General features: G+C 43.0%; 1 protein-coding gene across 1 annotated transcript; it reads right to left on the reverse strand.

Annotated features, from left to right (window-relative positions):
• Window positions 1–5,175: 5,175 nt before the first annotated feature.
• LOC138215485 (NACHT, LRR and PYD domains-containing protein 3-like) lies at window positions 5,176–14,770 on the reverse strand. Its single transcript, XM_069177670.1, has 11 exons — window positions 14,708–14,770; window positions 12,982–13,274; window positions 10,875–12,627; window positions 10,618–10,791; window positions 9,533–9,706; window positions 9,228–9,401; window positions 7,730–7,903; window positions 7,472–7,645; window positions 7,153–7,326; window positions 5,940–5,986; window positions 5,176–5,845 (listed from the first exon to the last, which is right to left on the reverse strand). The coding sequence occupies exons 2-11, from the start codon at window positions 13,253–13,255 to the stop codon at window positions 5,304–5,306; spliced, it is 3,660 nt and encodes a 1,219-aa protein (XP_069033771.1). The 5' UTR covers window positions 13,256–13,274; window positions 14,708–14,770; the 3' UTR covers window positions 5,176–5,303.
• Between the last annotated feature and the right edge of the window lie 336 nt (window positions 14,771–15,106).

Consider the following 15,106-nt stretch of genomic DNA (forward strand, 5'->3'; position numbering starts at 1 on the left):
CTAAAGACGCCCTGCAGGACTGCTTTGAGTCCACGGACTGGGATGTGCTGTGTGGTCCACATGGGGAGGATATCAATAACATGATGAACTGTATCACAGATTAGATTAAGTTCTGTGAACACACCACCGTACCATCCCGGACTGGACACTGCTTCCCCAATAACAAGCCGTGGATCACCAGTGACCTGAAAGTTCTTCTTAATAAGAAGAAAGCAGCCTTCAGATCTGGGGACAGGGACTCAATCTGAGCAGAGGTCTGACTCAATCTGATCGGAAAGAAAGAAAGAAAGAAGTCCTGCCATCTGCAGAAGTTCTCTGATAACTCTGCAGTGGGATGGACGGGAGGATGAGTACAGGGCAGTAGTGGAGGACTTTGTGGAGTGGGCGGGAAGAAATCACCTGCTCCTGAACGTGCCCAAGACCAGAGAGATGGTGGTCGACTTCAGGAGAAAGACGACGGCTCCACAACCGCTGAGAGTTCTGGGTGTGTCCATCGACAACAGACTGAACTGGAAGACCAACATCAACGATGTCTACAAGAAGGGGATGAGTCGACTCTTTTTCTTGAGGAAACTTCGATCCTTCAATGTGTGCAGCGAGATGTTGGAGATGTTCTACCAGTCTGTTGTGGCCAGTGCATTGTACTTCGCTGTGGTCTGCTGGGGGAGCAGCATTGGAGCCGGTGACACCGACAGACTTAACAAACTGGTTAAGAAGGCCGGCTCCATCATCGGCTACAAACTGGACAGCCTGGAAAAGGTGGTGGAGAGGAGGACGCTGAGGAAACTATTATCCATATTGGATAATCCTGACCACCCTCTCCACCACCTGCTGCAGGGACAGAGGAGCACTTTCTCCAAAAGACTCCTCCAGCTCCGCTGTCACAAGGACAGATACAGGAGATCATTCCTGATACAGGAGATCATTCCAGATACAGGAGATCGTTCCAGATACAGGAGATCATTCCTGATACAGGAGATCATTCCTGATACAGGAGATCATTCCAGATACAGGAGATCATTCCTGATACAGGAGATCGTTCCAGATACAGGAGATCATTCCAGATACAGGAGATCGTTCCAGATACAGGAGATCATTCCTGATACAGGAGATCATTCCAGATACAGGAGATCGTTCCAGATACAGGAGATCATTCCTGATACAGGAGATCATTCCTGATACAGGAGATCATTCCTGATACAGGAGATCATTCCTGATACAGGAGATCATTCCTGATACAGGAGATCGTTCCAGATACAGGAGATCATTCCAGATACAGGAGATCGTTCCAGATACAGGAGATCATTCCTGATACAGGAGATCATTCCAGATACAGGAGATCGTTCCAGATACAGGAGATCATTCCAGATACAGGAGATCATTCCAGATACAGGAGATCATTCCAGATACAGGAGATCGTTCCTGATACAGGAGATCATTCCAGATACAGGAGATCGTTCCAGATACAGGAGATCATTCCTGTACACAACAATAACACTGTTGTCTGTGTTTCTTGGTTGTTTGTATATAATATATATAGATATATACTGTACTGTATATACTGTGCATTTTATATTTTATATTTTTTACTGCTATTTTATTGCTTTTCTATTATTCTATTATTATCTTATTGCTTCTTGTATGCTGCTGTAGCGAAAAAAATTCGCCAACAATTTCTCGGGGATTAATAAAGTAACTACCTAACCTAAACTGGAAAACACAGAAACTGATTCTATTTGTTGTTGTTTATCGCCCACCTGGTCCTTATTTAGAGTTTCTAACTGAATTCTCTGACTTTTTATCAGATTTAGTGCTGAGTTCAGATAAAGTGATGATAGTGGGAGACTTTAACATTCATGTTGACGTGGACAACGACAGCCTCAGTTCTACTTTTAGCTCATTATTAGATTCTACAGGCTTTTCTCAGAATGTAAATAAACCCACTCACCGTGGTAACCACACCCTCCATCTAGTTCTGTCATATGGAAACTGAAACTTGAATTGTATTTCTTCAAAACCCTGTTTTGTCACACCACTTCTTATTAACATTTGACGTTACAATAATGGACTACACAGCATGTGGGAATAAATCCCACTATAGTAGATGTCTGTCAGATGATGCCGTGGCCAAGTTTAAGGAAGCAGTTACATGCTTATCCTCTTCGATGCCGTGTGTTAAAGCAGTGGAAGGCATCTACGTTGATCTTAGTCCCACACAAGTGGATCATCTGGTAGAAAACACTGCAGTATCCCTGCTACAACTCTGGATGATGTCGCCCCTCTGAAGAAGAGAGTCATGAGCCACAGGAAGTTGTCTCCATGGTACAACTCAGAATTACGCTCTGCTGGGCAGCGACTGGAAAGCTAGAAAGGAAATGGAGTTCCACTAATTTAGAAGAATTTCACCTGGCCTGGAAGGAGAGTCTAATATTACATAAGAAAGCTCTTCATAAGGCCAGGACTTTATATTATTCATCATTAATAGAGGACAACAAGAACAACCCCAGGTTTCTTTTCAGCACTGTAGCAGGCTGACAAAGAGTCCCAGTTCTGTTAAGTCCTCTATTCCTTCAGCTCTCAGCAGTAATGACTTCATTAACTTCTTTACTAATAAAATTCTTACTATCAGGGAGAAAATCAGGCAGACCCTTCCTGACACCATCACTGATGTGTTGCTAAGCACAGCGTCTCAACTTTTTTGAAAACGAGGTTGTAAGTTAATGAATATGTGAAGATGATATCTTCTTTTTCATTTGTCTTCTGTTCTGCTCTCCGGCTTCTTAGTTGCAGCCATCAGGCAGTTTTCACATCTTTAAAAAGCAGCTGCCCACTGATGATGACTCTGATAGTACAAGTGTTACCGCTGCCGAGGAAACACATAGTAAGAGAACCTTTAAACACAAGCTAGTTCAACAAATAACAGAAATCAATGTTCTGTTCTTATCATATGGGAAATAGGATGTGCATCCCTCAGCTTATGACGTCTTCCAAAGCGACCTGGATTCTGCTGACAACCATCATGAACGGTTGCCTGAATCTGGAAATGGTTTCAGAGTTACTTCAAATAGTTTAGATATTCATCAGTTGCACAAACTTTTGATGAAGGGAGATGATTCACCACTGTGGCTTCTCTGAAACAGAACCTCAGTGTAACAGCTGCAGGCTCGACCTGGTCAACCTCCCTGTTCATGAGTCGACCGCATGCTAATCACTGAGCTGCAGACAAAAACATCACCTCAGTCATTTTAGGGATTTTGCTGAGTTGAAGCAGGTCTGTGAGGCAGGATCTAAATGCTTCTTTAAAGTTGTTGCCGGTAAAGGAGGTTCATCCGGGTTCACGTACTTTTCCACCAGCACTGACAATGTTTGATGGGTGTGTTCAATAAAGTCAAAACATATCATCACGTTTCTGCACTCATAGCTCAGGCACATTTGTGTTTGTCCATACTTTCAAACACCTGCAGCTGTATCTGTAGAATTCACGTTTTTTTTCTCACCTGAACAGACGACACCAGCATCACACAGACAAATCATTACTGGACAGCAGTGGTGGAATGTAACTAAGTACATTTACTCCAGTACTGCACTTAAGTACTAATTTGAGGTATTTGTATTGGCTTTGCTTCAGTTAGTTTTAAGAAGACAGTTTTTTATACCCTCCCTGTCCAGTGAAAACCACGTATCTCCCAATTTAGTGACTTTGAAGGTGTTTTGGGTAAACTGAAGGATTACATTTCCCCTTATGAACTGAGAAAATGATGCTACTTTTTAAGATAAACAAACTATTTTAAAACGCACTTCAATGTCAAGACGACTTTTGGAAAAGGTGTGATCGAGATGAAAGTTACAGACTTTGAATAACTCAAACTTTTGACTAAATAGCCAGAAAACACAGGTCTGTACAGCTCTTTCCACTGCAGATCAAGGACTTGCTTAACTCACAATACAGTGTAATTTACTTTTTTTACATTTCTTATTCTGCCTTAAATTCTGGACGAATGCTGCACAGCGTGGTTGTCCGCTCTGCACAGCAGCTACAAAAAATACAGAAAAGCTGAATTATTTTCAGACTATTTTGCATAAACGTTTGCTCACCTGAACAGACGACACCAGCATCCTCATTGTGTTTACAGTCATGTGTCCCCAATCCTGTGTGCTGACACTCAGTCAGAAACCCTTCACTTCCTGAACAGGTCACGTCATCAAGCCAGATGTTTCCAGTTCCTTCACCAAAGCTGGCGGATGAAGATGCATTCAGTGCCGTCCCACAGTCCAGCTGTCTGCAGACCACCTGAGCATCCTTCAGGTCCCAGCCGTCATCACAGACTGTTCCCCAGGAACCATTGTGGTAGATTTCAACTCTTCCAGAGCAGCGAGTCGACCCAGATCCAACTAGTCTGATTTGACCTTTAAAGGCACAAGACATGACAAACTATATTTGAATAAAGTGCTTCAAATGAAAATGATTTAACGTCTGACAGGAGGACAGACTGACCTGCAGCAGGTGGAGATGTGGTCAAGAGGAGAGAAACTAGAAGAGATAAAAGAATAAAAGACTTGTTAAAGTTAATATGTCATGGTAAACATTTGCACTACCTACAACACATGTGCCATCTGTATAGAACATTAAGAAACAGTTGTATGAAGAACTAGATTATAGAAAAGATGTCGTACCCAGGATCAAGAAGGGAAGGTTTCTCTGCTGTCCGGCCTCCATGGCTAAGAAGAAGACTGCTCTGTGTCACTTCTCACACAAAACTAAAAGAATAAACCGTGATGGTCAGAAATACTTCACACTGTTCCTACACCATCACTTCCTCTATGATTTTCTAGTTTCGTTTTTTCTCAGAAAACAACAGAACACTAAAAATGAGCAGCTTGAAAGCAGAGTGAAAAGCAGAAGCTGCAGCTCTCACATAACACATATTTAGCTCGGCCGAGCTAGTGAATAATTCTTTAGTTTAAAGTAGTTGTAGATTAATAGCTCTGTCAACCACTAAAACATCAAATTGACAACAACTAAAAGAGGGTTTTTTTTCCCGCTGGCTCACATAATCGGGACAGGTGTGTGATGGTAATGGCCGAGTCTGAAACTGTTGTCACTCTGTTATGAAAAGATGTAGTCATATACTGTATCAGTCAAAAAGGAGACACCTATTTTTTCAAGGGTTTTTCTTTATTTTAACTATATTCTGCATTGTGAAACAAAATCTAAGACAGCAAAAATATGAAATCAAACTTATGGACAAACGCAGAAAGCTAAAAAAAAAAATGTAAACAAGGCAAAATATATTTTCATTTTTTTACATTTCCTTCAGGAAGCGCAAAGACCCCGAACGATCCGATAGATGGAAGCCGAAGCCCGGGTAGAGAGGTTCGGTGAATCTGGAATAGAAGGTGTGCAGGTGGATCGGTGTGTCCGAGGAGACTCTGTAGAAAGACAGAGTGCCAGCTGGCCAGTCCAGGTACACGGCCACTCTGCAGGTGTCACCCTCAGAATCAACTCTGAACATCTCTGTGTCATTGTGAAAAAACTGGTAAACTCCATTCCAGAAGTTCAGGCACCAGGACTTGTCATTCCTTCCCAGTGTGCAGTCCTTTCCACTTCCTCTTCTGTGGATTCCTCCGTAAGTCACTGCTACGGTATATTGTCCCTTAGCCTCGACTTCCCAGTAGTAGCGACCGTCCAGTCCATCAGTACAGAGCAGCTGATGGAAGATGTCAAACCTGGCAGGATGATATGGGTAAGGCTCTTCCTCCAACACTCGTCTCACCTCTCTGTGGTTCTCTGACAGAATCAGCATTCTGTGAGCTGTGTCGGGATCCAGCGTGAGTTCACAGGCATCTGATGGAGAGACAGAGACGTGACCAGAACCTTCAACTGATGTCGTCCTCACAACAAGCTGCTGTACTCTCGGGACCATAATGAATGTACTCACACTTCCACAGGCCGGGCTTCAGCCTCTGCTCTCCACCGTGGTCGACTCTAAAGGAACAAACAGTCAGAGAGAATATTTTACAGGCAAAAATAACAACACTGAATGAAACAACAGGCAGCAACCAAACTGAAAACACAACCACACTTTGAGAAGGAAGAACTGACTGGGATACGTGAAGCCTGGCTTTACTCCGTTATCCTGGATGTCTTTATTCTACTTTTGTGAAAACAGGCCTCTGGTGGTGGTAATTGGATGCACAGGGCGTGTGGGTTAATGTGTATACCAACTATCAACCAGCAGTGAGGTCATTGTTGGTTTGTGAACGTTATGAAGCCTCCAGTTCAGATTCTGTCCATCACCATCTTTGCTGATTCGGAGCGGTTTGCAGCAGGAAGTGACCATATTTGGACGAGCTGGGGGAGGAGCCAGCAGTAGATCTGACTGATCTGATCAGAAACCTGACGATACTACGTCCTGCCCACCGATAGCTGTAACCTGACTGCACCACAGGCCTGTCAATCAAACAGACACGCCCCCAAAAACAGGTCTCATTTTCTAATGAATGAGGGATTATTTTCAGATGGACCTCCAGAAAACTAATAAGAAGGGGTGACTTTGGCTGCTGGACACATTTTATTGACTTTGTATTTGTTGAGAGAAGTTGAATGGGAGTCTATGGAGCCGGAGGCTTTTTGGAGCTGACCTCTAGTGGCACTCGGTGGTATTGCAGTTTAAGACATTTCTGCATCGGAACCATTTTTCAGACCCAGAAGCTGCAGACACTTTTATATCCAGTCTGTGGTTCCAACACATCCCTCCAAACACCCTGTTGTTGGTTCATGGCTCGTCCTTTTGCGGACCACTACTGCAAGCACCCTACAAACCTTGTTGTACATACATACATACATACATACATACATACATACATACATATGTCTTGTATATACAGTCTGTGGTGCATATATATATATATGTCACAGCAAACAGGAAAGGTTGGTACGGGAGGAGAAAACAGTTCTTATCAGAACAGAACCACACGACTAAACAAATCTCTTAGTATGTTTCTCTTCATCTTGCGAGGTGCTAATTCTACTTTTATTGTGATTATTTTCTCTAAAATGTCCAGTTTTTGATTGTTTTTGTTGTAAAGGTTTTGTTTCTGATGTGATGTTTTCTGATATATAATGTGTGTTTTGTGTTTTTGTGACTGTACTCCAGAGTGTCGAGTCTCCACCGTGGATCCTCCACTGCAGCGGACAGCAGTTTCACTGCAGACTCTCCTGGATGGTTGTAGCTCAGGTCCAGCTCTCTCAGATGGGATGGGTTGGAGCTCAGAGCCGAGAGCAGAGAAGAGCAGCCTTCCTCTGTCACCTGGCAGCCTGACAACCTGGAAGCAATGACGCAAAGTCAACTGCATGTTGAAGCGCTAATAACTGCTGTGCTCCGCCTTTAAAAGAAGAAGAAAAAAAGCAATCGATCGGTGGCTACACACCAGTGAATCTTCATGTAATAATGTTGGCGTCTTTCCTAACCTGAGAGTTTCCAGGACACAATGAGGACTCTCGAGTCCAGCAGAGAGCAGCTTCACTCCGCCATCATGCAAGTCGTTGCTGCTCAGGTCGAGCACTTTCAGTCGGGACGTGTTGGAGCGGAGAGCAGAGGCCAGAGCTTCGCAGCTTCTCTCCGACAGCTTACAGTCACTCAACCTGGACAACAGTTAGAGCTCATGTCTGCACTAAATCACTCAATCATTTTAGATTGTTAAATAAAAAGAGGCCAACGGTGCTGACCTGAGAGCTTCCAGGTGACAGTGGGGACCCTCCAGTCCAGCAGAGAGCAGCTTCATTCCGGGATCCTGCAGGTTGTTGCTGCTCAGGTGCAGCTCTCTCAGACTGGAGGTCTGGGAAGTGAGAACTGAGGCCAGAACGTCACAGCTTTTTTCTGACAGGTTGCAAAAGCTCAACCTGAAGAAGAGTGATAATAAAATGTGATTAAACAGGAAATTTAAACCATCACTTCTTCACTTTCACTACCAAAATCAAATCATCTCATCCTCACTAAATTTACCTAAGGCTCTTTCTGCCTGCATGTTTTAGCCAATCAGTCTTTCGTCCCTGTTTTTTCAGATATTATTGTAATTCTGTCACTCTGCTTTATGGACCTTACACACAACCATCCTCCTCCTCTGCATCACCACTTCATCCCTCTGGTTGACCATGAAGCCTCAACCGAAGTTTCCATAAGCTGCCTGCTGACTTGGCTCTACCACCTCCAGCGTCTTAGCTCTGGGGGGTTCTGCACATGAACTTTATGTTTTAATAATTTCTATGGTTAGTTTCTTCTTTGCATGGTAGAGTTTTAACCTGCATTTGTGGATGCAGCGATGAACTGTGTTCACAGACGATGGTTTTCAGAAGTGTTCCTGAGCCCATGCAGTGATTTCCACTCCAGAATTGTGTCTGTTTTTAATGAAGTGCTGCCTGAGGGCCTGAAGATCACCACCATCAAATATTGGTTTTCAGCCTTGTCCATTGTGTTCAGAGATTCCTCCAGATTCTCTGAATCTTTGAATAATATTATGAAGATGATGAAACCCACTAATTCTTCATAATTTTACGTTGAGGAACATTATTCTTAGATTGTTGAAATATTTTCACACACAGTCTTTCACAGAGTGGTGAACCTCTCCCCATATACTTGTTAACAATTACCCTAATTATTCGTGAGATGTTCCACCAGCTGTTAGGGTTTGGGGTTAACCTTAACTCTACACGTCTATTGTTGACCCTGTCCCAACCTTTTTGAGACGTGTTGCTGCCATTAACTCATAAACTTTTCCAGTTTCCACATTTGATATTTTGTCTTTGTTTTATTTTTAATTGAATATAGATTTACATAATTTGCAAATTGTGACATATTGTTTTATTTACACAGCGTCACAACTATTTTGAATACAGGGTTGTATCGTAAATTCAGTGATGACGAGTCTGAACCTCCCAGACAAGTATGTCAGTTTCCTCCAGTAAAGTTAGGCTGGTGGTAACGGTCTTCTCATGCTTCATCCATTACAAAACTGACAATACTCTTCGGGGATTTTAAAGGAGCTCATTTAATTGACTATTATTAAAGTTGACTGTGACACAAAAATATTGGCCACACATATATGTGATCCCAGCGCACAGAGCTTAGACCTGCATTTCTGCTGCACCAAGACTGACGAAAATAAAAACCCAAGCTTTGTGAGTCTGATTATAGTCTATTGATTGAGATTTGGTTTTCCCAGCTGACCTGAGTGACTCCAGTTTACTGTGTGAACTCTTCAGTCCAGCACTGAACACCAGCACTCCTGAATCCTGCAGGTTGTTCACACTCAGGTCCAGTGTTCTCAGACAGGAGGACCGGGCGCTGAGGAAAAAGGCCACAGCATCACAGGCTTTCCACGTCAGCTTACAGCCAATCAACCTGTAAAAGAAGAGATGAAGACCAATATGGACATTTAAAAATGCTGGATTTCTGAGACACAACACAGAATCTAGGAGTCAGAATTATCATCATTACTATCTGTGGTTTGATGAGTGATCAGGACTGCTGACCTGAGAGTTTCCAGTCTACATTGTGGACTCTCCAGTCCCACAGAGAAGTATTGTATCCACGAGTCCTGCAGTATGTTGTTGCTGAGGTCCAGGTCTCTGAGACTGGACGACTGGCAGCTGACAACGGAGGACAGATATCCACAACTCATAGAATCTAGATTACAGCAAGTCAGCCTGAAGAGGAATAAACGATGATGGACAGATATTTCAATTCAACACAAGACACAATGTTGATTTGTGTATTTGCACAGTAATTTTTTGAATTACTGAGTTTTATTATGTCCTGTGCAATTATTATTATATTTCCATAAATAATAATGTAAACATAACGGGTTGACCATAAGTGTACTGAGAGATGTAGGTCGCAGGAGAAAGTGATTGAGGACCCAGAATATTTATAATATACAGTGTAATATAATACAATATAATATAGGCTCCAATATTTGTTGTTCAGTATCCTAAGTGTCTAGAATCAAGCTTTCTGTGTCCAAAATTATGGATAATATAAAAATTTCATCAGATTATTTGAAACTGAATGTTTAATTCTGAATTTGAATTAATTTGCCCTGAAACCGCATTTAAATGTCAGAGAAAATTAATCTCCTTCATCATAGCTTAAGTCACTAATCAGTCGCTCCAAGATATCAAAATCACAATAATTAACGCAAATTATAGCAAACTCTGCAATATTTGGGATTTAAAATGACACTTACTGATAGCACTTTGTAGTTTGGCTTTCTTGAAGAAATTGTATTTTCTTGATTCCTGTTGTTCTGGGTTTTGTATCCTCATGGTTGAAATGCACTTATTGTAAGTCGCTTTGGATAAAAGCGTCAACTAAATGAAAAATGAAATATAATGTATGCAAAAACTTCCATCGCATTTTGTTTTAGTTTTAGTTTTTTTTTTTTTTTTTTAAATCTGCTGCAAAATCAAACATTTTTGATGGAAACAATCACTAAACAACTCTGAAATCTTTGAGGGACTCATTGCTTGAGGCCACAGTCCACAGTCATAACAACAAAACTGTAAAAGTGAATCACGATGACAGAAGAGATGTAAAGACGTGTTTGAAGCAGGCCAACCTCAGCGTTTCCAGTCTACACTGTGAATTCTTCAAGCCTTCTGTGAGCTCGTAGACTCCTAGAAAACTCGCATTGTTGTAACTCAGGTCCAGCTCTCTCAGGTTGGACGACGGGGAGCTGAAAACTGAGGCCAGAGCTTCAGAGCTGGAGGGAATCAATATGCAGCCACTCAACCTGCGGTTTTAATCAGAGAGAATAACATAAATGTGACATTCACAACTTTTTTTTAAAATTCTGTACGTACGTTCTGTACCCACAGAGATCGACTGGAGGCCTTAACCAGCGGCAGCAGCTGACGAAAAACCTTCTCCGAAGTGGAGAACTTCTTCAGGTCGAACACCTCCAGCTCCCTCTGTGAGGACAGTAGGATGAAGACCAGAGCGGACCACTCGGCAGGAGACAGCTCTTTAGAGGACAGACTCCCTGAACTCAGACACCGTTGGACCTCTTCCACCAGAGAGCCGTCGTCCAGCTCGTTCAGACAGCGGAGCAGGGCGATGCATCGCTCCGGAGGCGGTTTCTCCCTGATCTTCTCTTTGACGTACTGCACCGTCTCCTGACCGCTCTGGAAGCTACTTCCTGATGGTGTCGTCAAGTCGCGAAGAAGCGTTTGATTGGTCGACTGTGAGAGGCCGAGGAGGAAGCGGAGGAACGAGTCCAGGTGTCCGTTCGGACTCCGTGAGGCCTCGTCCACCGCACTCCGGAGGAGGTGCTTCACCGCAGGCGGCTGTGAGCTCAGTTCTTCTTTGGACAGCAGGTTGACGCCGCAACTGATGAACGAGACGAAGACGTGAACGGCAGCCAGAAATTCCTGAAAGCTGGAATGGACAAAGCTGAAATGTTTGTCCCGGTTCAGGCCAGGCTCCTCTTTGAAGACGTTTGAGATCAGGTCTGAGTAGAACGAGGCCGCTGAGACATTCATGCCGCTCTCCGTCAGATCCGGTTCGTCGAAGATGAACTTTCCCTTCCTCAGCTGCTCAAAGGCCACTTTTCCCAGCGACAGAACCATCTTGCTGGTGTCTGTGATCCACAGCGGGTGTCTGTTGGCTCCTTCATTCACCACTTTGCATTGAACCACCAGGAAGTGAGTGTAGATATCAGTCAGGGTTCTAGGCAGCTGCGCTCTCTCTCTGGTTTTCATCCCCTCCTCCAGAACGTCAGCGGTGATCCTGCAGACGACCGGGCTGTGACACATGACGTGGAGGCTCCGGGATGCCTTGATGGTGGAGATGATGTTGCTGGCCTGCTCCTTGTTTCTGAACCTCTTCCTGAAGTACTCGTCCTTCTTCGGGTCAGTGAACCCTCTCACCTCCGTCACGCTGTAGATGTACCCCGGAGGAATCCGACTGGCTGCCTCGGTTGTCGTGGTGATCCAGATGCAAGCGGATGGGAACACTTTCCCTGTGATGAGGTTTGTTAGCAGAGCATCCACTGAAGCGGCCTCAGCGACATCGGTCAGGATCTCATTGTTGTCGAAGTCCAGAGGAAGCTGCGACTCATCCAGACCGTCGAGGATGAACAGAACCTGGAGTTTGTCGTAGCTGCAGTTTCCTGCTTCTTTCATTTCAGGAAAGAAGAGATGAAACAGCTCCGGCCAGCTGTACTCTCGCTCCTTCAGGACATCCAGCTCTCGGAAAGCGAACGGAAATACGAACTGTACGTCGTTGGTGACTTTGTCTTCAGCCCAGTCCAGAGCAAACTTCTGTGTCAGGATGGTTTTCCCGGAACCAGACGCTCCTTTTGTCACTGTTGTTCTCAGCGACCTGTGTTGATCCAGTACGGCCGCGAAGAAGTCTTTGGTACTGAAACTTTGTATTAAAAGAGCATTTCTGTTTAATACTGATGCAGCTTGTGGGCCGATCTGGTTAACATATACATTCTTTATATCCAGTTCGGTGTAGAGCTCATTCATCAACATCTGCGTTCCAGATTTGGGGTTTTTCTTAAACAGATGGTGAAACTTGTTCCGCAGGTTGGATTTGAGTTTCTGCTGGCAGGCGGCGACCGTCTCTGGAAGAGCAAACAGAAAATGATGTTAACCACAAAATAACAATCGTGCAAACATTTCCCGAGAAATAGAGACAAAAATATTTCCACCTCATTGTTCCCCATTCATCTCATTGCTACTACATTACATTACATTACATTACATTGCATTTAGCTGACGCTTTTATCCAAAGCGACTTACAATACTACTTACTAGGTAAGACACATAACTTTGGAAAACATACTTCCATGTATTTCGTGATTTTCCAGACTTCTAAATGACGTCGTGGTGTCTCTGAACATTACACTCACTTCCTGTCATATTTTAATCGGGATTGCTGCAGTTACTAATGTAACCCCCATTCAGTTCTGAGTTACCTTTAGATGATGAGTTCAGGTCCGATAAGTGCTGCACCAGGTCGTTTCTCTGGATCAGTTTTAGAACTTTTATCATCACCTCCACGGCATCCTTGTCGTAGGTCTCTTTGACCTCAGACACTGTGTCCATCCGGTCTGCCGTCTCCAGCTGGCTCCTCGGGATGGCCGGGAAGCCGTTCAAGACCTCGGCCTGCTGCAGGAGCCATTTGAACTTTTTAAACACTTCAGCTGACAAATCCTCCAGTATTGCCAGCAGATCCATTGCGGTTGCCATGGTTACTTATCGATGCTTCCTGTGTACAAACAGGATGCATTAATTATCAGTATTTACTCTTTTTTTTTAAAACACTGATTCAAGACAGCAGAGTTGTTGGCAGGCACCAAGGAGAGATCTTAAAGTTTAGCAGCCTAAATAGACCCAAACTGGAGGGTGTGTATTGTACATGTTGAATAAACAGAGCAGCTCCAGCTGACGGCTTGAACGACTGGAGGTCAAAGGTACTACTTCATTTTGTTTAGTCAGTCCTTCAAAACGAAACCAAATTAAAACGATATAATTATTTTACAACACCGTTTCCAAAAAAGCTGGGATGCTGTGAAAAATGTAAATAAATACAGAATGCAATGATTTACACATCCCGTGTTGAAACTGAGACATTTCATTGTTTTATGTCAAATATACGCTCATTTTTAATTTGATGCCAGCAATACGTCTCAAAAAAGTTGTGACAGGGTCAACAAAAGACTGTAAAAGAAAAAAAACACCTGTTGGAACATCTGACAACTAATTATGTTACCTAGCAACAGATCAGTAACATGATTGGGAACAATTTGAGAATAATTGAAACTACAAAGAATTAGTTGATTTCATCATCTACGGTTCATAATATCATTAAAAGATTCAGAGAATCTGGAGGAATCTCTGAACACAATGGACAAGGCTGAAAACCAATATTGGATGGTGATGATCTTCAGGCAGCAAAACAATAAAACAATAAAATTCTCAGTTTCAACATTTGATATGTTGTCCTTATCTGCAATAAAATATCGGTTTATGTCATTTGCAAATCATTTCATTCTGTTTTTAATTTACATTTTATACAGCATTCCAACTGTTTTAGTTGCCAACTTCCTGGTAATAACCTGAGCATGCCGAACATGTTAAAACAGAGCAGAGTATGTGTGTGTGTGTGTGTGTGTGTGTGTGTGTGTGTGTGTGTGTGTGGGTGTGTGTAATCATTAAAAAGACAACTAGTCTGACTTCCAAACAGGGACCTACATTTCCAAAACTGTCTCTTTTGATACAAAACTACAAATAAAATCAAAAGGAAGTTGATGTTCCTGTTGTGAAATAATCTTTTGAATATTCTGCTTTCTGTCTTTGTTCAAATTAACAAATTGATCCATTAACATAATGGCTGATGAAATAGAACCAAATGATCAAACATTTTGCTTCTGAATAACCTTTTGAATCGTCATCACTGTCTTTTACTTTGTTTTCAACCAGAGAAAGATGACTTACAGCTTTAAAGTCTACCAGAAGTTAAACTGCTATGAAACACACTTCCTCGTAATGCGCTTCAGATGCCCACATTAGCGTCAAGAAGGAAGCCTCCTGATCTAACAGGAACACGCGTCCTGTCCTGCCCTCAACTGGTTGATTGATATTATATCAGTTTAGACAAAGCTAAATAAATCAGATTTAGTAGGAGGCATGGAAACGTACCCGCAGACGTGTCTGGATCCAGATGTGCTTGCTTCTTCCTGTCCGACCACACTGACAGCCGCTTCCCAGTGAAAAGCAGAAGAGCCTCTGCTCTCTGCTGTCAGTCAAACGCAGACTAAAGGAAACACGCAGGAGCATTTCTCCTCTTCCTCAGAAGGCTTTTTTAATAATAAATAATCATAGTACTTAAAAACGACTACCAACACATTCTAAACCAACCCAGTCTCATGGCAAAGCGTGAAATAGACACGCCGACAAACGACAGCCACGCTTTGGGCAGTATAGTTTTGAAAGAGTGAAAATTTCACTCATGAATGTCATATGACCAAAGTCAGAGATTTTTGGTCAGTATTAGGAGGCAGGAAGCTTTACATGCTGCCAATAGGCACCAACTGCCAT

This window comes from Embiotoca jacksoni, unplaced genomic scaffold (assembly GCF_022577435.1).
Source record: "Embiotoca jacksoni isolate LCO1_2020_lvr unplaced genomic scaffold, fEmbJac1.0.p SCAF_76, whole genome shotgun sequence".
NCBI lineage: Eukaryota > Metazoa > Chordata > Actinopteri > Embiotocidae > Embiotoca > Embiotoca jacksoni.